Source organism: Ranitomeya variabilis, chromosome 3 (assembly GCF_051348905.1).
Source record: "Ranitomeya variabilis isolate aRanVar5 chromosome 3, aRanVar5.hap1, whole genome shotgun sequence".
In the NCBI taxonomy this organism is placed as follows: Eukaryota; Metazoa; Chordata; class Amphibia; order Anura; family Dendrobatidae; genus Ranitomeya; species Ranitomeya variabilis.
The window spans coordinates 617082602-617110428 of record NC_135234.1 but is presented as its reverse complement, the minus strand read 5'-3'; the positions used below and the strand labels follow the sequence as shown (position 1 = coordinate 617110428).

The window sequence follows — 27827 nt, the reverse complement described above, 5'->3', positions numbered from 1 at the left end:
TGAAGCAATGTTCAAGGAAAAAAATGAACATTTTACTTTTCCCACACAAATTTTACTTCAGCCCTAAATTTTTCACTTTCACAAGGGTAGCAAGAAAAATTGGACTTCGTTTTTTTGTGTGCAATTTCTCCTCAGTATGCTAATACCCCATATGTGGTGAAAAGCTACTATTTGGGCACACGGCAGGGCTTGTAAGGGAATGAACACCATTTGACTTTTGGAATGCAAAATTGTCTGGAATCTGTAGCGGACGCCATGCCGCAATTGGAGAGCCCCTGATGTGCCTAAGCAATGGACACCCCCCACAAGTGACCCCCTTTTGTAAACTAGAACCCTCAAGGAATTTATCTAGATGTGTGATGAGCACTTTGAAGCCCTAAATCACATTTTTCCCACAAAAATGTTGTTTTAGCCCCAATATTTTTATTTTTACAAGTGTAACAGGAGAAAATGGACACCATAATTTGTTGTAAAGTCTTTCCTGAGTACGCCGATACTCTATATGTAGTGGAAAACTACTGCTTGGCTGCACGGCAGGGCTCGAAAGTGAAGGAGCGCTATTTTGGCTGGAATAGTTTGTTAACACCATGTCACATTTGAAGAGCACCTGACATCCCAAAACAGCAGAAATCCCCACAAATGACCTCATTTCGGTAACTACACCTCTCAAGCAATTAATGTAGGGGAGTAGTGAGTATTTTTAACCCTCAGACGATTAACAAGTGTGTATAACATTAGGCTCAGTAAATGAAATATTACTATTTTTTTTCACTAAATGTTGATTTGACTGCAAGTTTGTAATTTTCAAAAGGGGTAATAGGAGAAAACAAACAGTACAATTTGTTACGCAATTTTTCCTGAGTATACTGATACCTCTTAAGTGGTCGAAAACTACTTTTGAGGTACAGTGCAAAGCTCAGAAGGGAAGAGGTGCCATATCGGAGTTCAGGTTTTGTTGTACTGGTTTGAAGGTGTCATTTCACATTGGCAGAGCCCTGAGGTCATAAAACAGCAGAACCCCCCATAAGTGACCCCATTTTTACAAACTACACCTCTCAATGAATTAATCTAGGGGTGCCATGATCATATTGACACCACAGGTGGGTTCCAGAATTTTTTACCATTGGGCGATAAAGAAAAAATATTGTTTTCGCCCCAGATTTTACATTTTCACAAGGGGAAATGGATAAACATGGCACCAAAATGTGTTACACAATTTCTGCTGAACGTGGCAATACCCCATATGTGGCTTTATGGCAAGACTCTGGAGGGAAGGAGCGCTATTTGACTCTTGGACAACAAATTTTCGTAGAATAGTTTGTGGACTCCATATACAGAACTTCTAAGTTTTAAAAGAGAAGATTCTCCCAACCCCCTACCCCCCTCAATTGACCCCATTTTTGAAATTGCACCCTCTAGAAATTATTCAAAAGATGCAGTGACTGTTTTGACTCCATGGGTGTTACCCTGAAAAAAGCAACAACGGATGTTGCAGAATAAAAATGGCAAATCTTCCATTGTATTGCCCAGTACGTTGCAGTTACCAGTACATTGTAGTGCCGTACATTGTAATGCCCGTACATTGTGCCTCTTGTAAAGCGCTTAGCACAGAGCGCAGGAAATGTGAGCTGAACCTTACTGCGATCTTTGGGAGGCAGAATGAACAAATCAACAGCAGGTGAAGAATTGGTTTTATTTTTTACACCGTTCCTCGTTCGGTGTAAGTGAATAGATGACTTTATTCTTTGTATTGTTGCTATTTACATGGGTTTTTTTTATGCTTGTCTGCCGTCGCACACTTAACGCTTTTTATACAAAAAAAAAAAGTTTTTGCATCGCCATATTTTGAGAGCTATAATTTTTCCATATTTGGGCCGACAGATTAATGAGGACTTGTTTTTTGCAGGACGAGTTGACTTTATTGGTACCATTTTTGGCCATATAACTTTCTTTGATCGCTATCTATTCTGATTTTTGGGCGGCATAATTAACAAAAACCAGCAATTCAGGATTGCTTTTTTTTAAATGCCATTCTGCGTGTGATAAAATTGATGACACAGCTTTATTTTTTGGGTCAGTACTAGTGATGAGCAAGTGTACTTGTTGCTCAGGGACCTCGGGAATTAGCCAGCTTGATTCCCTAGCAACCAGGCAAACCCCCACATGTACTCAGCCTGGCTCATAGCTGTAAATCATTCAGCTGCGGCTATGAAAACTTAATCTCCGAACACTAACAAATACTCGAAGATCACCCGAGCGTGCTCAGGAAAACCCGAGCAGCGAGTATACTCGCTCATCACTAGTCAGTACGATTACAGCAATACCACATTTATATATATTTTTTCTCCTACGTATCATTGGGGGACACAGGACGAATGGGTGTTATGCTGCTGCCACCAGGAGGACACTAAGTTAAACACACACAAAAGATTAACTCCTCCCCTGCAGTATACACCCACAGGCTGGACAATCCAGAGCCAGTTCTTACTTAGTGTCTCAGGAGGCACTTGGGTCCTCAGGACCCCACCAATTTTTGTTTTTAACGGAAGGGAGCGACAGGCAAATTTTCAGCTCTGATCTCTCCCGCACCAACAACGGGCAAGTACATGGAGCGTTCCTCCTGTATCCTTTCCCGCGTCGATGGATGCCAGCCCTGGCTCACTTTCCAGTGTGGCGACGGTTCCTTAGCGTTCCGATCTCCCTCCCTCCCTTTCAGGCGACCACGGGGACTAATCATCCACCTAAGTCTCCTGGAGCCAGGGCACAGCCGGACAGAATGTCATGGCGTCCGTGCAGCCGTCCACTGCATCACCACTGAACATAGCGGATGTTGCACGGCGGCAGAAGCTCTCCACCCTCTCCCTACTAAGGTGAAGGTGGATGGAGCATCGGCCCCATCGCACAAGGTAAGTGCGGGGGCCGACCAGCTGACAGGGGACCGCCCGTTCAGGGAGCCCTTATCCTCCTTCTAATGCGGCGCTGCAGCCGCGGGGCAGCTTATAACGGAGGCATGGCGGGCGATCCGGCGCTCTGTTAGGGCGGTGGCACAGTTTACCGGCCCTGGGCTGGACTCCACCCTCATACAGCAGGAGGGCGGTGGCAATGGCAGCGTTCCGACGCGCATAGCAGGGAATTCACCGCCCGCCCACGACACGCCCCCCTCTCTCTCTCTCTCTCTGGGCGCTTCTCGTTCCCGAGAAGCGCCCTTCTCACATCTCGGCGGCCATCTTGGACCAGGAAGTGCGCTGGCGGCTCTGCAGCACCACAGCGCACAGGACTTCAGGATCTCCCTGCCAAGCACCGCAGAACCTGGTGAGACGCACTCAGTAGGATTTTCTCTTCCCCTGCCAGTACGCTCACTTCACAAAGATGTCACAGTCTAGGCAAAAACGGACTGGAAAGACCCACTCTGTTATTTTTGCTGTGTGCACCTCCTGCAAGGTATCTCTGCCCCGAGGTCACACTACCCCGCTGTGCTCCGCCTGCGAAATGTCTGCGGCACAGGATACTCCGGCCTCTGACCCGGAATGTAGTGAGCCTAGTACCCCCGCATGGGCGTCCTCCCTTGCTCGATCTGTGGCATCCTTGGAAAGGACGATACAGTCCCTCCGTGACCCGTCCCTTACCCAGGGCGCTTCCACGGATGATGTAACGCGGCCTAAGAACCCCTCTCGGCCTAGAGGTCGTACCGCTTCCAGAAGCCCTCACTCATCTAAAAAGAGGTCCAGGGTAATATCTCCGGTCCGTGATCAGCCCTCCGGATCAGAGAGCGAAGTCTCTCGCCACTCATCCCCGACTCATAGCAGGGAATCTTTTCTGGACGACGCATCCAGCGTGTCCTGTTCCCCAGAGTATCGTCACGACCAAGAGACCTTAGATTCTCTCATAGACTCTGTAAGTCAGACGCTACAGTTAGAGGAGGAAACCCCGTCCAAGGCGGTTCATCCCGTGTCATTCGGGCGAACCACAAAGGCTCATAGATTTTTTCCTACGCATCCTCAATTCAAGGACATTGTCGATCTCCACAGAGTCCGTCCGGATAAACGCTTCTCAGGTCAGAAGGCTATGCTATCGAAGTATCCGTTTGCTCAGGACCTTGCTAAGGAGTGGTCTCAGTCACCCTCCGTGGACCCGCCAGTATCGCGGCTAGCCACCAAGGCGGTTCTATCCTCCTCCGAGGGCGCGTCCATCAAGCATCCCACTGATAGACAAATTGATCAGATGGCTCGCTCGGCTTTTGAAGCTTCCTCGGCTTCTCTCTTCCCTTCTTTTGCCGCCACATGGGTTGCAAAAACCATGACCCATTGGGTCGAGTCTTTAGCCTCTACAGCACTACACGCCGACTTACCCCCCGAGGTTTCTCACCTGGCCACTCAGATTGCCAGAGCGGGGGACTTTGTAGTTTCCGCATCCTTAGACGCGGCCAACTGTGCCTCACAGGCAGCGGCCAATGCTGTCACGATCCGCAGGTCCCTTTGGCTCAGGGACTGGAAAGCGGACTCAGGATCCAAAAAATCTCTCACGTCCCTTCCATACCAGGGCGAACGCCTTTTTGGGGACAAACTAGATAAAATAATTGCAGACTCCACAGGGGGAAAGAGCAAATTCCTTCCCCAGCAACGGACTTTTCGCCCCTTTCGCAACCAACAGGGCCGAGGTCGATATTTCCGTTTCGGCTCCAATTGGTCCAATCCTTCCTCCGCGCCACCCGGCGCCGGGAGAGGTCAGCGCAAGGACAGAACCTCCCAGCCCTCTTACAAACCTTCTCCCTCTTGGAGAGGCAGACCCAGACAACAGGGATCCAGGGGGCCCAGACCTAACAGGTCCCCACCTCAATGACTCTTGGCAGACGCCAAAGGACACCGACAGAGTTGGCGGCCGCCTACTCTTCTTTCGGGACGCGTGGCTCTCGGTAGTTCCCGACCGATGGGTCCGCGAACTGGTATCCTTCGGTTACAAGATCGAGTTTGTCTCTCTTCCCCCATCTCGTTTCTTCCAGTCCCCTCCTCCCAGAGCAAGGGTCCGTCAGTATTTTCAGGCCATAAGATCGCTATGGGAAGACGGGGTCATCATCCCGGTACCTCAGAACGAGAGGTACCAAGGTTTCTATTCCAATCTTTTCATTGTACCAAAGAAGGACGGCTCAGTACGTCCAATATTGGACCTCAAGCTCCTCAACAAGTACGTCCGTGTACGTCAATTCCGTATGGAGTCCCTCCGCTCGGTAATTGCCTCTCTGGAAGAGGGCGAGTTTCTTGCATCTCTAGATGTTCAAGACGCTTACCTGCACATCCCCATTCTACCGTCTCATCAGCGCTTCCTCCGCTTCGCGGTCCAGGGGCACCACTTTCAGTTTGTCGCCCTACCTTTCGGGCTGGCCACTGCTCCTCGGGTGTTCACCAAGGTCATGGCAGCTGCCGTGGCCATTCTACATGCTCGAGGCATAGTGGTGTTGCCCTACTTGGACGACATTCTCATAAAAGGTCCCTCTTTCCGGTCCTGTGCAGAAGCGGTAGACGTCACTATAGATACCTTTTTGCGCCTGGGCTGGAAAATCAATTTCAAAAAATCTTCCCCAGTCCCGGCCCAAACCATATCCTACCTGGGAATGATCTTAGACTCCTCTCAGGGTCTAGTACTTTTGCCTCCGGAAAAGGTATCCACTCTACAGAGAGAAGTCCGGAAGCTTACTCAACCTCGCTCTCACTCCCTACGCTTCTCCATGAGGGTACTCGGCAGGATGGTGGCGGCAATGGAGGCAGTGCCCTTTGCGGTTTTTCACCTCCGTCCCTTACAACACGCCATTCTGGCAGTATGGGACAGGAATCCCGCCTCGCTCGACCGCCGTCTCCTTCTCTCTCGCCCAGTCAGACAGTCCCTCAGGTGGTGGACCAAGAGGTCCTCCCTGACTCGGGGGAAGTCTTTCCTTCCGGTGCACTGGCTGGTTGTCACAACGGACGCCAGTCTCTTCGGCTGGGGTGCAGTGTTCCAGCGCCACTCGACGCAGGGTCGCTGGTCTCCGCAGGAGTCCCAGCTGCCCATCAATATCCTAGAGATTCGGGCAATCAGACTGGCTCTCCATCATTTTCAGCCGTTCCTCTCCGGCCGTGCGGTCAGAGTCCAGTCCGACAACGCCACTGCGGTAGCCTACATCAACCGCCAAGGGGGCACTCGCAGCAAGGCGGCCATGGTCGAGGTGACGCTAATTCTCCGCTGGGCCGAGTCACATCATTCCATACTATCAGCAGTTTTCATCCCAGGCGTGGAAAACTGGGAAGCGGACTTTCTCAGTCGCCACAGCCTCGATCCCGGAGAGTGGTCTCTCCACCCCGCAATCTTTCGCCAGATATGTTCTCGATGGGGGACCCCGGACGTGGACCTAATGGCATCTCGCCTCAATTGCCAGGTTCCCGTCTTCATGGCCAGGTCCCACGACCCCTCAGCCTTCGGAGCCGACGCTCTCGTCCTCTCATGGCAGGGTTTCAGACTCCCATACATCTTTCCCCCAATTCCTCTTCTGACAAAGGTGATCAGGAAGATCAAGGCAGAACGGATCCCAGTAATTCTCATCGCTCCGGACTGGCCGCGCAGGACATGGTATGCCGAGATGGTTCAACTGGTCTCAGACGTACCTTGGAGGCTGCCGAGTCGCGCAGACCTCCTGTCTCAAGGGCCCATTTACCACCCGAACTCAGAGGCCCTGTGTTTAACGGTGTGGCCGTTGAGTCCTGGGTACTGAGGCAGAAGGGGTTGCCCCAGACGGTGATATCTACCATGCTCCGCGCACGCAAGCCTTCTTCTATGCGCATCTACCACCGCGCCTGGAAGGCATACTTCGCCTGGTGCAGGAAGCGGGGACGTTTCCCCCTCCGTTTTTCTATCCCTCACATTTTGGAATTCCTCCAATCAGGCGTAGACTTGGGTCTTGCTCTCAGATCTCTTAAGGGCCAAATTTCTGCTCTCTCGGTTCTTTTTCAGAGAAAGATTGCAAACAGATTGCAGGTCAAGACCTTCATCCAGGGTGTTTCTCATATGGTTCCGCCTTATAGGATGCCCTTGGAACCATGGGACCTGAACCTAGTTCTCTGTGCTCTTCAAGAGCCCCCCTTTGAGCCCTTGCATGAAGTGTCTTTGCTGTTCTTGTCTTGGAAGATTGCTTTCCTCGTGGCTGTCACGTCTATTAGACGTGTCTCTGAGCTGGCAGCTCTGTTGTGCCGACCTCCTTTCCTCGTGTTCCACCAGGACAAGGTGGTTCTGCGGACATGTCCGACTTTTCTTCCGAAGGTTGTTTCCTCCTTCCATCTTAATGAGGAGATTGTCCTTCCCTCACTGTGCCCTGCTCCTTCCCACCGCACGGAAAGGGCGCTCCACACTCTGGACTTAGTGAGGGGTCTCAGACGTTACGTCTCCAGGACTGCGTCCCTCCGTAAGTCAGACGCCTTGTTCGTTCTTCCGGAGGGGCCACGGAAGGGACTACCCGCTTCCAAGGCCTCCATTGCCAAGTGGATTCGTTCCGCCATCCAAGAGTCCTACCGTGTCAAGGGTCACGCCGCACCTCCGGGGATCAAGGCTCATTCTACCCGGTCAGTCGGCGCGTCCTGGGCCATCCGGCACCAGGCATCGGCAGCACAGGTCTGCAAGGCTGCTACATGGTCCAGTCTACATACGTTCACGAAACACTACCATGTGCACTTTCAGGCTTCGGCAGACGCTTCCGTCGGTAGGCGAATCCTACAAGCGGCGGTGTCTCATCTGTAGTTTGTAGGCTCGCACAGCATTTATAACTTCTGGTGACCCACCCAGGGACTGCTTTGGGACGTCCCATTCGTCCTGTGTCCCCCAATGATACGTAGGAGAAAAGGAGATTTTTGTGTACTCACCGTAAAATCTTTTTCTCCGAGTCATCATTGGGGGACACAGCACCCTCCCTGTTAGCCTAGTTGGCTCAATTGTTCTTTTCAGTCTGTGTTTTGACTATGACATGTTTTCTGTTTGTTAACTGGTTTACTCCTACTGCTTTGTTACCGAACTGGCTCTGGATTGTCCAGCCTGTGGGTGTATACTGCAGGGGAGGAGTTAATCTTTTGTGTGTGTTTAACTTAGTGTCCTCCTGGTGGCAGCAGCATAACACCCATTCGTCCTGTGTCCCCCAATGATGACTCGGAGAAAAAGATTTTACGGTGAGTACACAAAAATCTCCTTTTTATGTTTTGGCGCTTTTTACACAATAAAAACTTATATAAAAAAAATAATTGTTTTTGCATCGCTGTATTCAGAGAGCTATAACTTTTTTTCATTTCTCTACTTCTAAAGCTGTATGGTGGCTATTTTTTTGCGGGACAAGATGACGTTTTCAATTATACCATTTCCATTCAACTTTTTGATCACATTTTATTTCACTTTTTGGTTGGCAGTATGATGAAAAAGCATATTTTTTTGCCCTGTTTTTAATTTATTTTTTTTATGGTGTGCACTGAAGTGATTAATTAGTGTGACTTATACGTCGGGTCTTTCCGCACACCGCGATACCAAATATGTGTACTTTTTTATTTTTACATAGATATACGTATTTACTGGTTTAATTTTCACTTTATTTGTTCAGTGATTTTTTTAAACAGTTTAAAAAAAAAACAAAAACTTCTTTTTTTTAATTAGACCCTGTATGGGACTTAAATTTTTTATTCTCCGTCGCCTCAATGGGAGACACAGGACCACGGGTGTTATCCTGTTGCCACTAGGAGGCTGACGCTAAGTTAATACAAAAAAGTTAGCTCCTCCTCTGCAGTATACACCCTTGTGCAGTCTCCAAGAGAGCCAGTTCTTGCTTAGTGTCTGTAGGAGGCAAACTGGTCTGGTCTTCAGACCTAAAGTCTTTCATTTTATTTTTCATCTTTTTTACCTTTTTGATTTTTATTTTTACTACAGACGAATGGGGTGACGGATTCTTTCAAGGCGCCGATCTCCCCGAACCATCAACAGGCGAGCACAGAGATTGTCGCCTCTCCGTATCCTCTCCTGCGACGTGGGATGCCACGCCTGAGCTGAATTTTTTAGGGGCGACGGGTCCTTTTTAAAGAGCACTGATCTCCCCGCACCTTACGGACGAGCACATGAAGTGTTGCCTCCACGTATCCTCTTCCGCAGCCAGGCCTAATGCCGGACATTAGCCCTGTTCCATCCTAGGGGTTTAACCTCTTGGATGTAAAGAGGCTCCTGTGTGGCGTCCGAGCAGCCCCCACTGCACCACCACTGTTAAAAGCGGATGGTACCAGGCAGGGCTGTGGAGTCGGAGTTAGTTTTGGTTGGAGTCCGTAGAAATGTACCGACTGTGACTCCAGCTTTAAAAAAAATGAATTAATATTTCATAAATGAACTTTCATATTTTATAAATGTTACTCAGAACATATATATTTATCAAACTATGAACAACATTGATAAGCAGTTCTGCTGGAGATAGAGACATTTCTTACTTCTTGTGTGTCACTGTTCTCCACTGCCCTTATCTAATCTTATACTTGGTTAACCTCATGCTGCCCCAACCCCCCTACTTACAATGTATGAAACTGAAAGTGAAAATGTGTTGCAAATTCTTAGTAGTAAAGCTCCTCCTCTAGACTAGATGTTTACTAGGTGTGCGTCTTCCAAGCATCTCACAGCTGCTACTCAGAAGAGGAAGACTGTAAGAAGTATTATCCTTTCAACAAACTTTGCATCAGTTAACTGTGAGTACATGAGGAATAACAGTATTACTGACCACTATATCAGTTGTACGACCTGGCAATAATTTTGTAGAATTGTTTTTAGGAAAAACAATTGTCATTTGGATTGTGAATGCAGAATTAAAAACCTGAGAATGTCAAAGAAGCGTCACATTAAATCATCTGTATTTGAACATTTCACCATCACTCAAGATAGAAAACATTATGTCTGTCAGTGTATGACAAATGATCCAGACGAAAACAAATGCTGTGAAGCCAAGATCAGTGGATATTCAGGCAAAGATAAAAATGCTCCTACCAGAGCTTGTAATCTAAAGAGACATTTACAGCGCTTTCATCCAGAAGTACTGAAAGCAGTGGATGAGAAAGACTGCATCCAAACTAATGAACCAGTGCCCAGCTCTTCCAGCCAAACAAAGGAGCAGAGAACTTTGCAGCCATCAGTTGCAAGATATTTTGTCAGTGACAAAGTTACTGTGACAATGACAGTAGATACATTTAAAAAACAGATCATAGAGCTTGTAAATGTAATTATAGCTGATTCCGCGCTATAGGGATGTAGAATCCAAAGAATGGGAAACAAACTAGTATACCAATGCAGGCCCAATCCCTGGATGGACACTGCAGTGGAAAGATGTGGTACGGCTGTACAGACAATATACGTGATGGGATCCTAGGCAAGATGCAAGTAATGATATATCCCGTATGAACAGGGAAATACAGTTAAACACAAAACTGCAACAAAAGATATGGTCCCCCAAGGAGTGAATTATAGTGGTCTAAGCGGGCACAATCCCCATCAAGAATGTGTGAAGGCACTATAGTGGGGAAATATAGTATGGCTACAAAAAGTAAAATCGTGTGCGTATTTAACTAGCCCACAGGACACAAACTTACTGCGCCCTGATAGGTAAGTAAATAGGTACCAACATAAACTTATAAAAACAATAATGATGCTAAGTGCCCCAACAAGCCAGAACTCACCGCTGAGATGAGTAACATGGAGTCCCTCCAGGTAAAGATAGGAGGACAATGTGGTGTGCCGAGGAGTTCGTTCTAGTAGTGCGGTGAAGGATTCTGCATGCAGGAGTGCAGTCAGAGGAACAGGTAGACGAGCAGTCGATCGCCGCACAGGAGCAGGCAGGCCAAAGCAGTCGATCGCCGCACAGCGGCACAACAGAATAGCTTCGCAGAGCCAGGGAAAGCCCCGGCCGGTGGCGTCCCTGGATACGAGCAGAAGAGCAAGTTGCTGGCGCGAGGCTCAGCGTGTGACGTCACACCTGCTACGGGGCGGCACAGAGACCAGAAGGGTAACCGACGCGTTTCGAAGGAGGTGCGTCCTTCTTCATCAGGGTGATGAAAAGGCAAAGGCCTTTTCAAGAGCCACAGATGCATTGTGTCACGATGGCGTCACTGTCCCCGTTTCAGGAAAACAAAAGGTTTTAGGGTTTCTACTCGAGCCCTTTCGTGGTCCCAAAAAAGGATGTAAAAGTGAGACCAATTCTAGACCTTAAACTTCTAAACAAGTTTGTCAAGGGTCATCATTTTCGCATGTAATCTCTGCGTTCAGCCAACGCTTCTATGGAAGAAGGATAGTTTTTGGCATCCATCGACATCCGAGACGCTTACCTGCATATGCCTATCTTTCCTTCCCAGCAGAGATTCCTGCTCTTCGCCATTCACGACCAGCATTTCCAATTCACGGCCCTGCCTTTCGGCCTCGCCACGGCCACCAGAGTGTTCACAAAGGTCATGGCAGCCCTCATGTCCATCTTACACTCTCGAGGCGTGGTCATTCTGCCCTACTTGGATGACCTCTTGGTCAAAGGCCCATGCTTCCATGATTGCGAGGTGTCTGTTCAGATTACTTGCGATACCCTTTCTGTCCTGGGTTGACTGATAAACTTAAGCAAGTCATCTCCTGTCCCAGCCCAGCAAATATCCTTTTTAGGGATGACCCTGGACACATCTCGAGGGTTAGTAATTCTTCCTCGAGACAAGGTCTTAGCCCTTTAACAAGGAGCCCATGTCCTCTGTCAGTTTTCCCTTCATTCCATCCGGTTTGTCATGAGGGAACTGAGAAAAATGGTGGCAGCAATGGAAGCGGTCCCTTTTGCGCAGCTGCACCTTCGTCCCCTACAGCACGCGCTTCTGGAGGCCTGGGTCAGAAACTTGTTCTCCCTCGACCGCCGCTGCCGTTTTCCCCTGCGGGCCTTTCTCCCGGTTCATTGATTAGTGGTTACTACTGATGCCAGCCTTCTCGGCTGGGGGGCAGTCGTTCACCATCACACCTCCCAGGACCGCTGGTCCATCCAAGAATTGAAACTCCCGATCAATGTACTGGAGATTTGCATAATATTGTTGGCCCTACATCAGTTCCATTATCTCCTAGCGGTCCTCCCCATCCGAATTCAATCGGACAATGCCACGGCCGTGGCGTACATAAACCATCAAGGGGGTACCCGTAGCTGCACGGCTATGTCCGAGGTCTCTCACATTCTCTGATGGGCAGAAAACAACCACTCTGTAATCTCAGTGGTCCACATTCCAGATGTTGAAAATTGGACAGCAGACTTCCTCAGCCACCAGGATCTCGTCTCGGGGGAATGGGAACTTCATCCGAAAGTGTTCCAACAGATCTGTCGTCGTTGGGGGACTCCAGATGTAGATCTGATGGCATCCAGATTGAACACTAAAGTTCCTCAGTTCATTGCTCGGTCTCGACACCCAGAGCAATCGGAGTGGATGCTCTAGTCCTTCCGTGGTGCAAATTCCATCTTCCATACATTTTCCCCCCATTGCCATTACTTCCTAGAGTCATAAGGAAGATCAAGGCGGAGGGAGTCCCCGTGATCTTGGTTGCCCCAGATTGGCCATGCTACGCATGGTTTGCGGAGTTGGTGCACCTCTTTGCCGACGTACCCTGGCGATTATCAGATCGTCCAGATCTGCTCTCCCAGGGTCCAATTTGCCACCAGAACCCGGGAGCTTTGTGTTTAACAGCATGGCCGTTCAATCCTGGATTCTGACCAGGCTGTTTTTTCTAAACAGGTTGTTTCCACAATGGTCAGGGCTCGCAAACCGGTGTCGGTACGTATTTATCATCATACCTGGAAGACATTTTTTGCTTGGTGCAAAGATCGAGGTCTTCCCCCTCTCTTCTTCTCCATTCCCAACATATTGCAGTTTCTACAGGCCGGTCTGGACTCGGGCCTGGCACCTAGTTCTCTCAAGGGTCAAATTTCCGCCCTCTCGGTCTTATTTCAAAGAAAGATCGCGACTAGGCTTCAGATGAAGACTTTCATGCAAGGGGTGTCACACTTGGTACCCCCTATCGCATGCCCTTAGAGCCCTGGGATCTCAACTTGGTACTGAGTGTCCTACAGGAACCCCCCTTTGAACCGCTCCAGGACATTTCATTGACTTTCTTGTCCTGGAAGGTCACCTTCCTGGTAGCGATCACGTCAATCCGGCGAGTCTCAGAACTAGCCGCCCTGTCTTGTTGGGTGCCCTTCCTCAATTTCCATCAGGACAAGGTTGTCCTCAGGCCATCCCAGTCTTTCTTGCCCAAGGTCATCTCGTCCTTCCATCTGAACAAAGACCTTGTACTTCCTTCACTTTGTCCGGCTCCCGTTTACAGAATGGAAAGAGCTCTCCACACTCTGGATCTGGTCAGTGCCCTAAGAAGGTATGTCTCGAGGATGGCATCTTTCAGAAGGACGGACCCTCTGTTTATGATCCCCGAGGGTCATAAGAAGGGCTTTGCCGCTTCAAAGGCCACGATAGCCAGGTGGATTCGTTCCTCCATTCAGGAGGCCTACCGTGTCAGAGGCTAGCCCATTCCAGCGGGGATCAAGGCACTCTCCACTCGAGCAGTGGAAGCTTATTGGGCCTTTCAACATCAGTCGTCGGCGGAACAGGTCTGTAAGGCTGCGACTTGGTCCAGCTTACATAAGTTCTCAAATAATTATAATATTCACTCTCAGGCTTCCGCGGATGCGGGTCTTGGCAGAAGAATTCTGCAAGCCGCGATTGCGCACATCTAGGCAGTTGTTACATAAAGCCTACTCTGTTATGTTGTTATCCCATCCAGGAACTGCTTTGGGACGTCCCATGGTCCTGTGTCAGTCAATGAGGCGTTGGAGAAACAGGGATTTTTGTGAGTACTCACCGTAAAATCCTTTTCTCGGAGTCACTCATTGGGGGACACTGCACCCACCCTGTTAGCTTAATAGTTTGGCCTGTTCTTTGGGTTGCCATGTTGTACTCTTTTATGTTCTTAATGTTTTCCTACTGCTTTTGCACCGAACTGGCTCTCTTGGAGACTGCACGAGGGTGTATACTGCAGAGGAGGAGCTAATTTTTTTTGGATTAACTTGGTGTCAGCCTCCTAGTGGCAGCAGCATAACACCCATGGTCCTGTGTCCCTCAATGAGTGGCTCGGAGAAAAGGATTTTACGGTGAATACTCACAAAAATCCCTGTTTTTCTGATCACTTTCTCATGCATTGCAATACACACGCATTCTAATGCATGACACCTGTCAGTTTTACAAAGCAGATGAGTCTAACAGTCCAATGTAGCTGGCACACCCAGAGGTCTTCATATGAGCTCTTGACTGCCATGACAATCCTTGGCTCACCTGATATCACATTACGGGGACACCAGAGAGGTAAGTGAAGGAGGCGTTCACCTCTGAGTCTTGCAAATGCTGCGATCGCGGCATTTAGAAGATAGCTAAAGGTTAACATTATTGGGACCTGATCCAATAAGGTCCTGATGATGTCACCTGTCAGAGTTATTGCTCTGCTCCGGAATCTCAGCACTTGCAGGACCCTGGGAGTCCTGAACGCTTTGAGACTGCTGACTGTAGAAAAATGTTGGCGCTGCTCAGAGCCCAGCAAGCACCAACATTTGTTTATGGTGGGCGGTCGCGAGTCAATTAAAGACACAAGATGACTGATTAAATCAGTCATCATGTGCAGGGAAAGATGCGAGCTCATCGTGTGAGCCCTCATCAAAGGCAGAGACACGACGTACATGTACGTTATATGTCGTGAAGGAGTTAACATTTTATTTATCCAGATTCTTGTATACTCTGCATTTTAGAGATTCCCTCTATTTTAAAGCAGGCTGTAATGGATCCATATGCTTCTGCTTTATAATCTGCTCTATAATGGTCTCTTTCTAAATCACTAATGCGCCTTGTAGAACTAGGAGGCAGAGTCAGTAAAATCTTCTCTTTTTGTCATTAAATGTAGTTGGCCACAATCTCTGGCACAGTACGTGGATCTGTGCTCACTGTCTGAATTAGAGCATGCAAGCAGTGTGATCAGCGCATAATCACTGGTTTAGGTCGTAGCCCATGGGCTATTTCTAGGGAGCTGTGATGTGCCTGCTGTGTACTAGTCTAATGAGGCGAAAGATCCATATGTATTTTGTGCACAGCTTGTGTGGCCTAAACAGCGAGAAATCTACTTATTGTGTGATCGTGGAATAGTTCATATCATAGGAACAAAACAATAAGAGGCCATGTTGTTCCATAGACCTTTCTAGTGCTCTGTAAAAAGCCCTGTTTCCTCCAGAACAGCATGGATCCAGCGAGGTGCTGAAAACCTTCCTCACAGTATCGTTCTTGTCATTTCCGTTATAGATTCAGAAAGTGGTGATGTGAATTATGACTATGACCACGAATTATCTTTGGAATTGAAACGTCAGAAGATCCAACGCGAGTTAATGAAATTAGAGCAGGAAAATATAGAAAAACGGGAAGAGATTGTAATTAAGAAGGAGGTAAGAATAAAGTGTTGGAACTGTGTGCATCATCTTGTCACTTCTCTGCATGAGGATGCCATGGTGGGCATTATAGGGTTTGGATGTAAGCCTCTTTGGACTTGCTTTACAATTGTTACTTGCCCCTTGTGTACACACGAATAAAAGGCTTGGTCTCAAGACAATCCTTGTACACGTGTTTCCTCGGGGCATATGGACATCGTGGAGGGGATATCTACTCAGGACCCTCTCTTTGCCTTTTATAAGTCTATATTATGAGTGCTTTTCATTTAGCCAGCCTATGGCCCTCCCAGTATTGCAGCCTGGAAAATCAGCTGTTTGCCAAAGTCGCAACATTTTGACAGGTAGACATCTTTGCTGCAATTTTGCATTTTCACCAAGGCATTACATTCAATGATTTCCCCTAAAAACCTGTCATAAGCTCACTTTCCATTATAACACCCCAGTTTATAGTCTACTAGATGGTGGCCCGATTCTAACGCATCGGGTATTCTAGAATATGTATAGTAGTATATAGCACGGCCCACGTAGTATATAGCACGGCCCACGTAGTATATAGCACGGCCCACGCAGTATATTGCCCAGCCACGCACAGCCCACGTAGTATATAGCAGAGACTTATATAGCACAGCCCACGCAGTATATAACACAGCTCACGTAGTATATAACAGCCACGTAGTATATAGCACAGCCACGTAGTATATTGCCCAGCCACACACAGCCCATGTAGTATATAGCAGAGAGATGTGTATAACACTGCCCACGTAGTATTTAACACAGCCACGTAGTATATAGCCATGTGGGCACCATATCCCTGTTAAAAAAAAGAATGAAAATAAAAAATAAGTATATACTCACCTTCCGTCGGCCCCCGGATCCAGGCCAGGCGTTTAGCGATCTCCTCGCGATGCTCTGGTCCCAAGAATGCATTGCGGCAATAACACATGATGATGTAGCGGTCTCGCGAGACCGCTACGTCATCTCCGTTCATTGCCGCAATGGATTTTTGGGACCGGAGCGTCGAGAGGAGCGGGAAAGGCGAGAAATATAATGATTTTTTATTTTTTTAAATTATTTTATTCATAGGCAGCATCAGTAGTAAAAAGTTGGTCACACAGGGTTAATAGCAGCGTTAACAGACTGCTAAAACCCTATGTAGCCACTGACTGGTGGGGAGTATGGAGGGGGGGCGGTGGCGGCAGCTTTCTGGAGACCGTCCCCGGCCTGTCCGTCCATGAGAGGAGCAGATGTGCGGGCGGTGGTGAGAGCGGTGGACACATGTGTAGATGACGGAGAAGCCGAGGTCCCAGCCGGGAGTGTGGCTCACACGGGGCGCCCTGCAGGACTCCACAGTGCCGGCACATGGGCTGGCTCGGAAGAGCTGTTCATGTGCCGTGCCGGCCGCGACCAATCAGCAACGCAGGATTGGCAGGATTTCCGTTACAGACAGACAGACAAACAGCCGGAAGTACCCCTTAGACGATTATATAGATAGATAGATTCTACTATTTTTTGTATTTTTATCACATCATTTTGGCCGCTCTCCAGCATCATGTCTCCATCAAAACATCATGTCTGCCTAAGATCTGGGATTTCCTAACCATAGTATGGATTTTTTCCAAGCTCTATGATTGATCACATGGTCACAAGGGCAGCACGGTGGCTCAGTGGTTAGCACTGCAGCCTTGCAGCGCTGGGGTCCTGGGTTCAAATTCCACCAAGGACATCATCTGCAAAGAGTTTGTATGTTCTCCCCGTGTTAGGGTGGGTTTCCTCCGGGTACTCCGGTTTCCTCCCACATTCCAAAGACATACTGATAGGGAATTTAGATTGTGAGCGATGATAATCTGTGCAAACTGTAAATTGCTGCGGAATATGTTAGCGCTATATAAAAAGATTATTATTATAAAGATTATTATTACATGGTACGTGGAGTTGTGACAAAATATGGCTAATATCCTTCAGATCTACTCGTTCTGGATTTATAACTGTAAATGCAACCAAAGGATTTTGCTGAAGTTTATTTTTATTTTTTTGCCCCATAAGATAGCTGTAATATTTTTTTATTTAGTTGGGGGCATAGGTGAAAATAAAATGTGTATATGCAAAGAAAATGTTGGTTTGAAAAGGCAATCATCATATTTATTTGTGTCTAGATTTCACCTGAAGTTACAGCTAAAATGTCTCCATCACCAAGTAAATCCAGCAAGTCTCCTAAACGGAAGTCCAGTCCGAAAGCTGGCAATCCTACAAGTAAGAAGGAAAAGAAAATGGCAGCTGGGGCATCATCTCCTCAAACAGAGCTACCAGTGAGGTAGGCAGAGACTAATGGAACAATTATGTGCCTCTCCCATCCCCTAACGAGTCATCGGGAAATGGACTATTATTTAGATCAGGTTGTCCTGTTGGATGTATTTTTTGTATATATAAAATAAATATATATATATATATATATATATATATATATATATATATATATATATCAGCGCTACACACACAGATATGTATGTATGTGAATATATATTTATAATGCACCCCCCCCCCCAAGACAAAAAAAAAAGACAGACAAATGGCAGTCTTCCAATTTTCACGCCGTACACTTTTACTCATTTTAGAGTGAGTCATACTTCCTATTCTTTCATGTAGCATTTTCAGCAGGTTAATTATCATCAGAGGCAGGAATGTGACAGGTAACACCTGTTAACAGAGCTGATAACAAAGGGTCCACCATTCACAATAGTTGATGTCCCTGCTCTCTCCCTTTGTTCAGTGACATTTGCACATGCGCATTAGAGGCTTCAGTACAACAGACAGGGTCAGTCTGTTCATTGTTGCTAATGACAGGAAGTATGAGTCTAGGATAGCCGTGGTTTTTAGTGTGAGGATTGCAAAATTTTAAGTATTTATTTGTATTCTAGATTGTGATTTAAAATAAAATAAAAGGTTTTACTGGAAAATGACCTACTTTTCTTGAGAAAGGCTCTCCATGAGCTGAAACGTCGCCATGATGGGCTATTAAACTTGAACACTTTTTGAACTCATTTGCAATGGTGTTCTGCCTCTGACTTTTTGGACTCTCTCTCCGGGTTTTACCGGAAAATGACCTACTTTTCTGGTAAAACGTTCCTTTTTTTTCTTTTTATCCCTGTAGAATTATGGGACTGTGCAATCTTTTTTTATGTGCGGAGGTTTGCATGCACCTGCATTTGATAATTGTAAGATGATGTGTGAGTAATACTCACTGAGTATAAGTGATGAATGCCATTCCTAGGACTCTCACCTGTCTCCTTTTACAGACATTCCAAAGTAGGACAAAGCAAGAAGAAAGGACCTCGGACACCAAGTCCTCCACCACCTGCTCAGGAAGAAGTTTCACTCTCAAAGAAGCACAAAGATAAACATAAAGCCAAGGAGCGCAATGAGGAAAGAGTGAAAGATGTTAAAGAAAGAGGCAGGGAGGCTGAAAAACACCGAGAGAAAAAAGACAGACAGAGGTCAGTACCAGGAAATCCCACATTACTAGAGAAATCATAGAGCTGTAAAACAGTAAACTGGCCACTGCTTTGTCTAGTATGTGGAGCCAGCCGGTATAATCTTCTCTTTCCTAACAAGACTAGCTGCAAATTGGAGTTATGTCTATGAATACCAAAAAGACTTTTGATGGAAAATGTAATTTTTACCTGGAATGAAACCTTATTTGTGCGCAAAGTAGTTGTTTTTATATACATTGTCCATATAATCAGCATCACTCATTGAGTTTGTTCGTTTTCTGCGTAGGGACCTATCTGTGGGATCACACCGGCAGAAGCGGTCACCAAGTCCAGCCGGCCGTTCTCGCAGCAATTCTTCCCATTCAAGAGAGTATTCACCTGTTGTTTCAAGGAGACGACATACATCTTCACCAACACCCGTGAAATCCTCTTCGCACAAACATGCAATCTCACCTTCCCGCAGGTACAAACTGAATATTTTAGATTACTCTGTCGCCTCATTGGGGGACACAGGACCATGGGTGTTATGCTGCTGTCCACTAGGAGGCGACACTATGCATAATCTGAAAAAGATTAACTGTGGCTCCTCCTGTGCAGTATACACCCCTGGACGGCATCAGCCTTCTCCAGTTTTTGCTTAGTGTCGCAAAGGAGGCACACCTAAAGATTTTTACTACGTTTTACTCCGTTTCCCGTTTTCCGACGGGATTACAGATGAAGAAAAGAGGGTCTCCTGTGAGACCCCCGGCATGGCTCCTTCCTCGGCCCCCTATTATGGGGTGCCCAGTTGAAGTTGAGATGGCTATTCCCCATGCTGCTCCTTCCCCAACCTCTCGGGTGTTGGTTCGAAGTCGAGACCCCCCTCCTTCCCCAATTCCTTTTGGTTTCTGGGTTGAGGTCGAGGCGAGGATAAAGGCCCCTGAAGGTGTGTGACAAAGCACCCTCCCTATCCCCCTCTGGGGGTATTAGGTTGAGACACCTCAGGTAAGGCCTGTACAGGCAGCATCCTACAGCTCCCAGCAATGGGCCAGCACACTGCGCCTGCATCCAGGGACCCCAGCCCAGCTGCGGGCTCCTGTTGGGGCCGGGGGGAGTGCAGGCAGGCATGGCACATACAGACACAGGGTTCCCTGCGTCCCTGTCTCTGCGGCAGCACCAGCTTTATACTGCCTCAGGGGGACCCCAGCCGGGCTCCCCCTTCCGCTTATAGCCCCACCGCCATCCTGCCTTCAAATCCGGAGGGGTCCGGTTCAGATCCGACCCCCTCCCGGACTTTCGCGCCGGCCTGGAGCCCTTCTGGGCCTCAGGCATCTAATTTAGGCCCCGGCTTCGGCCTAGCTGAAGCAGCAGCCTCCTCTCCGCCCCCCGGCCCGCCCCCCGGATGACAAATATGACACTCTACAGTGTCATACAAGGGGCGGATCGAGACAGAAAGGGCGGGTTTTTTATAGCCTTGCCGCCTTTTTCCAGCTCTCCGCCCCCTTCTCCTCCTCTCTCTTCTGTCTCTGCAGCCATTTTCGGCTGCAGATTAACCCTGCATCTCCCGGTCCTTCAGGACCAGGCAGCCAGTCTCCGGGGGGCACAGGACTGTGGATTTTCGGCGCTGGACCTAGGGGTACACTGGTGGGGTAAGATCACAGCTGGGTTATCTTTACTCAGCTGTGAATCCATATTACCTATAAGGCTCCCCTGTAGGTTCTCTACCCCTTTAAGGTCCATCTGCTGGCAGCACTTCTGCACTCTGTGCACTATGCCGGGCTCAAGGTCTAAGAGAACCAGGCAGAACTGCTATTATGCATTCTGCACAGCCTGCGGGACCGCTCTCCCCAGTAGTAGCACGTACCCGCATTGTCAGAACTGTATACAAACTACTGTGTCACAGCCTCAAGAAGCCCCTGCCAATGCCTCGGTGTCTAATGCCACGCCGGAATGGGCTACTCAGTTATCGCAATCTATGACGCAGTCTATAGATAACCTAACTTCCACATTGCTTCAGGCTCTGCAGGGTCATGCCCCGGCTATGACCGTTACCCAACAACGGGAGAGCTTGACTCAGGAACAAGATGACCCTGGCATATCCACGTCTAGGTCAGGACGCAAGCGGATCCATAGATCAAGTCCATCTGCGTCATCCCATAGCACACGGTCATCCCCCTCTAGGGAGAGACACCGTTGCTCCAGGTCATCTAGACCGTCCCATTCCAGGGACAGACAATGCAGATCTCCGCAATCCCCAACCAGAGAAGGCCTCCTCCCCAGCTCACCTAGCAGGGGACGCCTCAGTGATACACAGGATTCGGAAGGCATCTGCGACTCTGACTCAGACAGAGAAACTGAGGGGTCCCTGATCCCAATCCCTCCTAGCAATACAGCGCTAGTTGAGGACATAATATCGTCCATCCATCGGGTGCTGGACATTTCTGATCCGCCACCAGAGGCCCCAGAACATCAGATTTCCTTTGAAGGACCTCTGAAGCCGCCTAAGGTTTTTTCTAACCACCCAGAGTTTAAGGCGATCCTTAAAAAACAGCTCTCACAGCCTGAGAAAAAATTCGCTAATCGCAAATATCTGGAGGCGAGGTACCCCTTCCCACAGAAGGACACCAAGGAATGGACAGATCCACCTGAAGTGGATCCCCCAGTCTCCAGGCTAGCAGCACAGACCCTCCTTTCACTGCCAGATAGCTCAACCCTAAGGGACGCAGCAGACCGGCAGGTAGAACGCATGGCTCGTTCAATTTTCGAGGCAGCAGGGGCATCCCTGGCTCCCGCGTTCGCCTCAGTTTGGGCTGCCAAGGCCATCCTGGCCTGGGCAAAGAATTTACAAGCCTTCCAAGCATCCGCTCCTGAACTGTCGGACCAAGCGGTTCACATTGCTGTTGTAGCAGATTACATGCTCCATGCAGCTCTGGATTCAGCAAGGGGAGTCGCGGGGATAGCATCAAACGCCATCACGATTCGGCGTATCCTCTGGCTGCGGGAATGGAAAGCGGACGCAGCCTCAAAGAAGTCCCTCACGCACCTCCCCTACCTCAGTGGGAGACTTTTCGGTGAACAGTTGGACACTATGATATCCAACGCCACAGGGGGTAAGAGTACTTCTCTTCCCCAACTGAAACCTAAACGCACTTACAAGAAGCGTAACCAAACTCGATTCCGATCCTTTCGGAATTCCTCCGGCTGGTCCGTCTCGCGTCCAGTACAAAATCGTAACCGTTCCCCACGCAGGGACAACTCACGATCGACGCAAAGGTCGGACAAGACCTGGCAGTCAAAAGCAGGCCAGTCTAAGCCCAGAGGAGGAAAATCTCAGACCTTCTCCTCCTCATGACTCACGGACTCCGGAAGACACCACACCAGTAGGCGGCCGACTTTTGCTCTTTCATCAAGTCTGGCTGCCTATTACAGAAGACAGGTGGGTCACGGAACTAGTGTCTTCCGGATACAAAATAGACTTCACCTCCAACCCACCGGACCGGTTCTTCCTCTCTGTCCCCCCAAAACCGCCAGCCAAGGCTCGAGCCTATCACCAAGCGGTCTCCTCGCTTTGTCAATCAGGAGTCATAGTACCGGTACCCACGACCGACCGCTTCCGAGGGTTCTACTCCAATCTGTTCGTAGTTCCCAAGAAAGGAGGCAGTGTACGGCCCATACTAGACCTAAAACAGCTCAACAACTATGTACGGGTCCGTCATTTCCGCATGGAGTCCCTTCGGTCCATCATTGCGTCCATGGAGAAGGGAGAATATCTCGCCTCCATAGACATACAAGACGCATACCTGCATATACCCATTGCACCTGCCCATCAGAGGTTTCTCAGGTTCGCAATAGGCCAGGACCACTACCAATTCGTGGCTCTCCCCTTTGGACTCGCCACGGCTCCCAGAGTGTTCACCAAGGTCATGGCAGCCACCATGGATGTCCTGCACTCCAGAGGCATAGTAGTCGTTCCATACCTGGACGATCTACTCATCAAGGCTCCCACCTTCAAGGACTGCGAGCTCAGCGTCTCAATCACAACCGATACTCTCAGTCGCATGGGCTGGTTAATCAACCTACAAAAGTCATCACCAACCCCGAGTCAGTCCCTGACCTTCCTGGGAATGTTATTCAACACCTCCAGGGGTCTAGTGCTCCTTCCCAAGGACAAGGCACTGGCTCTCCGACTAGCAGTTCGCACCCTCCTCCGCAAACCCCCTCGATCTCTCCGGTTTGCCATGAGAGTTCTCGGCAAGATGGCAGCGGCAATAGAAGCTGTCCCATTTGCCCAGTTTCACCTCAGACCTCTCCAACTAGCCATTCTCAAGTCCTGGGACAGGAATCCCTTTTCTCTCGACAGGGAGTTCCAGCTAACGTCGTCAACCAGGAGGTCCCTGCACTGGTGGCTCAAGCCAACCTCGCTAGCAAAGGGGAAATCCTTTCTCTCAGGTCAATGGAAGGTCCTGACCACCGACGCGAGCCTGACGGGTTGGGGTGCGGTGCACCTACACCACAGGGCACAGGGCAAGTGGTCCCCAGCGGAAGCGACCATGCCCATCAACATCCTGGAAATTCGTGCCATCCTACTGGCATTGAGGGCCTTCCATCACTTACTGGCAGCCTCTCACATCAGGATACAGTCGGACAATGCCACGGCTGTGGCATATGTGAATCATCAAGGGGGGACCCGCAGTACCCAGGCGATGCGGGAAGTGTCACATATCCTCCGCTGGGCGGAGGACACAGGGTCGGTTCTTTCGGCGGTCCACATTCCGGGTGTGGACAACTGGGAAGCAGACTTCCTCAGCCGACAAGGAATAGACTCGGGAGAGTGGTCTCTCCATCCCGAAATTTTTCAACAGATCTGTCTCCGCTGGGGGACCCCGGATGTGGACCTAATGGCATCCCATTTCAATGCCAAGGTCTCCAACTTCATTGCCAGAACACACGATCCGCGGTCGCTCGGAGCAGACGCTCTGGTTCAGGACTGGACCCAGTTCCAGCTTCTGTACATTTTTCCACCTCTCCCCCTGATATCCAGAGTGGTGAGGAAGATCAAACAAGAGGGAGTTCCAACCATCCTCATTGCACCAGACTGGCCCAGACGCACATGGTACGCCGACATCGTACAACTCACAGCAGACGCTCCTTGGCGTCTCCCCGACCGCCACGATCTTCTATCACAAGGGCCGTTCTACCACCAGAACTCAGGGGCTCTCAATTTGACGGCGTGGCCCTTGAGACCTGGGTTCTAACCCAGGCAGGGCTCTCGGCAGATGTCATTGGAACCATGATCAGAGCACGGAAACCAGCCTCTGCCAAGATTTATTACCGTACCTGGAAAGCTTTCTTTACCTGGTGCGAATCTCGTGGCCAGATCCCACTCCCTTATTCCATACCCAAAGTACTTGGTTTTCTCCAATCGGGTCTGGAGGCCAGGCTGTCCTTGGGCTCGCTTAAGAGCCAGGTGTCAGCCCTCTCAGTGCTTTTCCAAAGGCGCATTGCTACCAAGCCGCAAGTAAGGACTTTCCTTCAGGGGGTTTCCCGATTGGTTCCCCCCTACAGACGACCACTAGAAACGTGGGACCTCAACCTGGTCCTGACAGCATTGCAGGAACCACCCTTCGAACCTCTTAAGGAGGTCCCGCTCCGCCTTCTTTCCCAGAAGGTGGTTTTCCTGGTGGCAATCACCTCGCTACGCAGGGTGTCTGAACTGACAGCACTCTCCTGCAGACGGCCTTTCCTGGCATTTCACCAGGACAAGGTAGTTCTTCGTACGGTCCCATCCTTCCTCCCAAAGGTTGTGTCCGACTTCCACCTCAATGAGGAAATTTCACTACCATCCCTTTGTCCGGTTCCGGTTCATAGAGTGGAGAAGGCTCTGCATACGCTTGACCTTGTCAGGGCTTTGCGTATATACGTGTCTAGGACTGCGTCCTTCCGGAGGTCTGATTCCCTTTTCCTCCTTCCGGAAGGCGGCCACAAGGGTATGCCAGCTTCCAAAGCTACTCTTGCCAGGTGGATCAAATCCACCATACAAGAGGCGTATCGCCTTAAGAATTCTCCTCTTCCAGCCGGTATTACGGCACACTCTACACGGGCGGTAGGGGCCTCCTGGGCCATTCGGCACCAGGCTTCGGCACAACAAGTGTGTAAGGCGGCCACTTGGACTAGCTTACACACGTTTACTAAACACTACAGGGTTCATACCCAGTCCTCAGCGGACGCGAGCCTGGGTAGACGTGTCCTGCAGGCGGCGGTGCCCTAAGTGTACGGGCCTGTCTGCACAATATTCGTCCATTGCTTCCCACCCAGGGACTGCTTTAGGACGTCCCATGGTCCTGTGTCCCCCAATGAGGCGACAGAGTAAAGGAGATTTTTGTGTACTCACCGTAAAATCTCTTTCTCTTAGCCTCTAATTGGGGGACACAGCTCCCACCCTGTTGCCCTTTCCGGGCTGTTGTAACTGTTGAGTTCTCATATTGTTTCTTGAGCTCGTACATAGTTGCCTTCTTACAGGCATAATTATGTTATTCATGTTATGTTCCTCCTACTGCTTTTGCACAAAACTGGAGAAGGCTGATGCCGTCCAGGGGTGTATACTGCACAGGAGGAGCCACAGTTAATCTTTTTCAGATTATGCATAGTGTCGCCTCCTAGTGGACAGCAGCATAACACCCATGGTCCTGTGTCCCCCAATTAGAGGCTAAGAGAAAGAGATTTTACGGTGAGTACACAAAAATCTCCTTTTTGTTGTACACTAAAATAATTGATATTACACAGTATATGATAATGTTGTTGTAGCGTTTTTATCCTAGGAGACTTTCACTGTTAATTTAAAATATAATTCAATAGGTCTATTACTCCTGCACGTCACCATTCTCCCGTCTCCTCAAGACACCACTCCCCATCCTCACAGTCCGGCTCGTCAGTTCAGAGGCACTCCCCCTCTCCTCGTCGTAGAAGATCACCGTCCTCTCATTATCAAAGAGCCTCTTCGCCATCCGCCAGACGGTCATCCTCCTCGCCTTATACCACCCATACATCATCACCGCAGAGGAGGAGAAGTCCATCCAAACATCGATCCCCAGTCAGGGAAAAAGGAAGGCACGAAAGGGAAAGAGCATCTGGTTCGCAAGACCGACGTAGAGACAGGAGGGACGGTACGTGCACTATATGCATGCTTTATATGATGCCTCGCTGTAATAAATCTAAGTTTAAGAATAATTTACAGGACACTCATTAACTAAAAAGGGTGATGTTGGCTTTATTGCTTCAGACATAGCACATACTGGAATGTATTATGTCAGGTGTGAGTGTTCAGGAGCTGAGCCCGCACCACATATAGTGGGTATGGGCTGTGTCATACAGCCATCACCTGACTCCAAAGGCAGAAATTGGAGCTGGCTCTGATGGCGGCAGCTGTTCAACTCCTTAAATGCTTCTGTCTGTTTCTGACCACGACTTTAAAGTGGTGCGATCTATGTTAGGATGGCAGCTGGGAGCCTTCTGAAACATATTTGGCAACTCCGTGTCCATGAAAATCTGATATAACAAAATAACCCATATGGTAAATGAGTTATTGCTCCAGAATAAAAAAAAAATATGGCTCTTAAGAGGGAAAAAAAAGCACAAAAAGATGAAAATGTATCACGTAGGAGCTAATGGCTTTCTAGATTTGGTACTTTTACAATTAACCTTATTTTTTAGATAGTAGAGGAAGAAAAGATAAGGAAAGAGAAAGAGACGACCGGGAGCCAAGTGGCTCTAGAGACCACAGAGATGAAAGAGAGTCTCGTGATGGCCGTGATCGTAGAGACATCCGAGATAACCGTGACCGAAGGGAGACTAAGGACACCCGGGAGGGCCGTGAGGCTAGAGATACTCGTGACTATAGAGATACTAAAGAAAGCCGAGAGCAGAAGGATTCCCGTTCTACTCGTGACACTCATGATTATAGAGAGCGGGACAATCGTGAGTCTCACCGGAAAGATGAGCAGTATGATGAACGCAGCTACAGAAGAAGTCACGGGAGAGATGAATCTTCGAGATCTGAAACCAGAAATGAATCTAGGAATGACACCCGTAATGAATCCAGAAGTGAGGCCAGAAATGATCGTAATGGCCGAGCACGGGGTCGTGCACCAGATCCCCCTGAAAAAGGTATTTTTTTTTTTTAATTTACTCTTAACTCTTGCAACCATCATAAATCTCTTCATTGCTGACATTATGCCACAAAAGTTAGCTCCTGCTCAGCTCTTGTTCTCGCTTTGTCACACTGTGAACCCAAAACATTCTGTGCTGTGAGTAAGATTGGTGTTATTTGGCTTTGGGGAATATTTTTCATGGATTTCCAGGCTGTCAGGTGCAGGGCAAAGGGACTTTGTAATGAATTTTATACTTTGAATTTGTTCTCAGGATGAAACATTTTGCAGACAATAGCAGGTTATGTAGTTCGTGTCTGGAATTATCGTCAATGTTTTCTCATTGCTTACATTTTAATAGGTGGTCGGGGAAACAGAAGCTCCCAGGTGGATAGCCACAGCAGCAGCAGTTACCACGAAAACTGGGATTCAAGGAGCAGTTATACCGAACGCGAGAGATATGATAACCGTGAACAGGGGAGAGATTCCTCATTTGATCGCAGACATGGGGAAAGAGAACGAAGGGAACGAGAGCGAGGTTAATACATACCAACGTTTCCACTATCAAACAGTGTGCCCCATCTGAAACAATGAACAGCCAAACCTTTTTTGCCTTTTCTCGTGTCATATTTATTAATTCCTAAAGGCTGTTAATAGACTTTCCATTAAAGAGGTTGTGCAGGATTGGAATAACATGGCTGT

The 27827-nt window shown here is 48.7% G+C and overlaps 1 protein-coding gene across 3 annotated transcripts in view; it reads left to right on the top strand.

Annotated features, from left to right (window-relative positions):
- ZC3H13 (zinc finger CCCH-type containing 13) overlaps positions 1–27827 on the top strand; it is a 95018-nt gene that overhangs the window by 25721 nt on the left and 41470 nt on the right. For all 3 annotated transcript variants that reach the window (XM_077297373.1, XM_077297372.1, XM_077297374.1), the window contains 7 exons: positions 15372–15511; positions 17668–17825; positions 18808–19005; positions 19289–19465; positions 25837–26144; positions 26692–27144; positions 27487–27663. In XM_077297373.1, the coding sequence (XP_077153488.1) occupies positions 15372–15511; positions 17668–17825; positions 18808–19005; positions 19289–19465; positions 25837–26144; positions 26692–27144; positions 27487–27663 (1611 nt within the window). The remainder of the gene's footprint in view (positions 1–15371; positions 15512–17667; positions 17826–18807; positions 19006–19288; positions 19466–25836; positions 26145–26691; positions 27145–27486; positions 27664–27827) is intronic.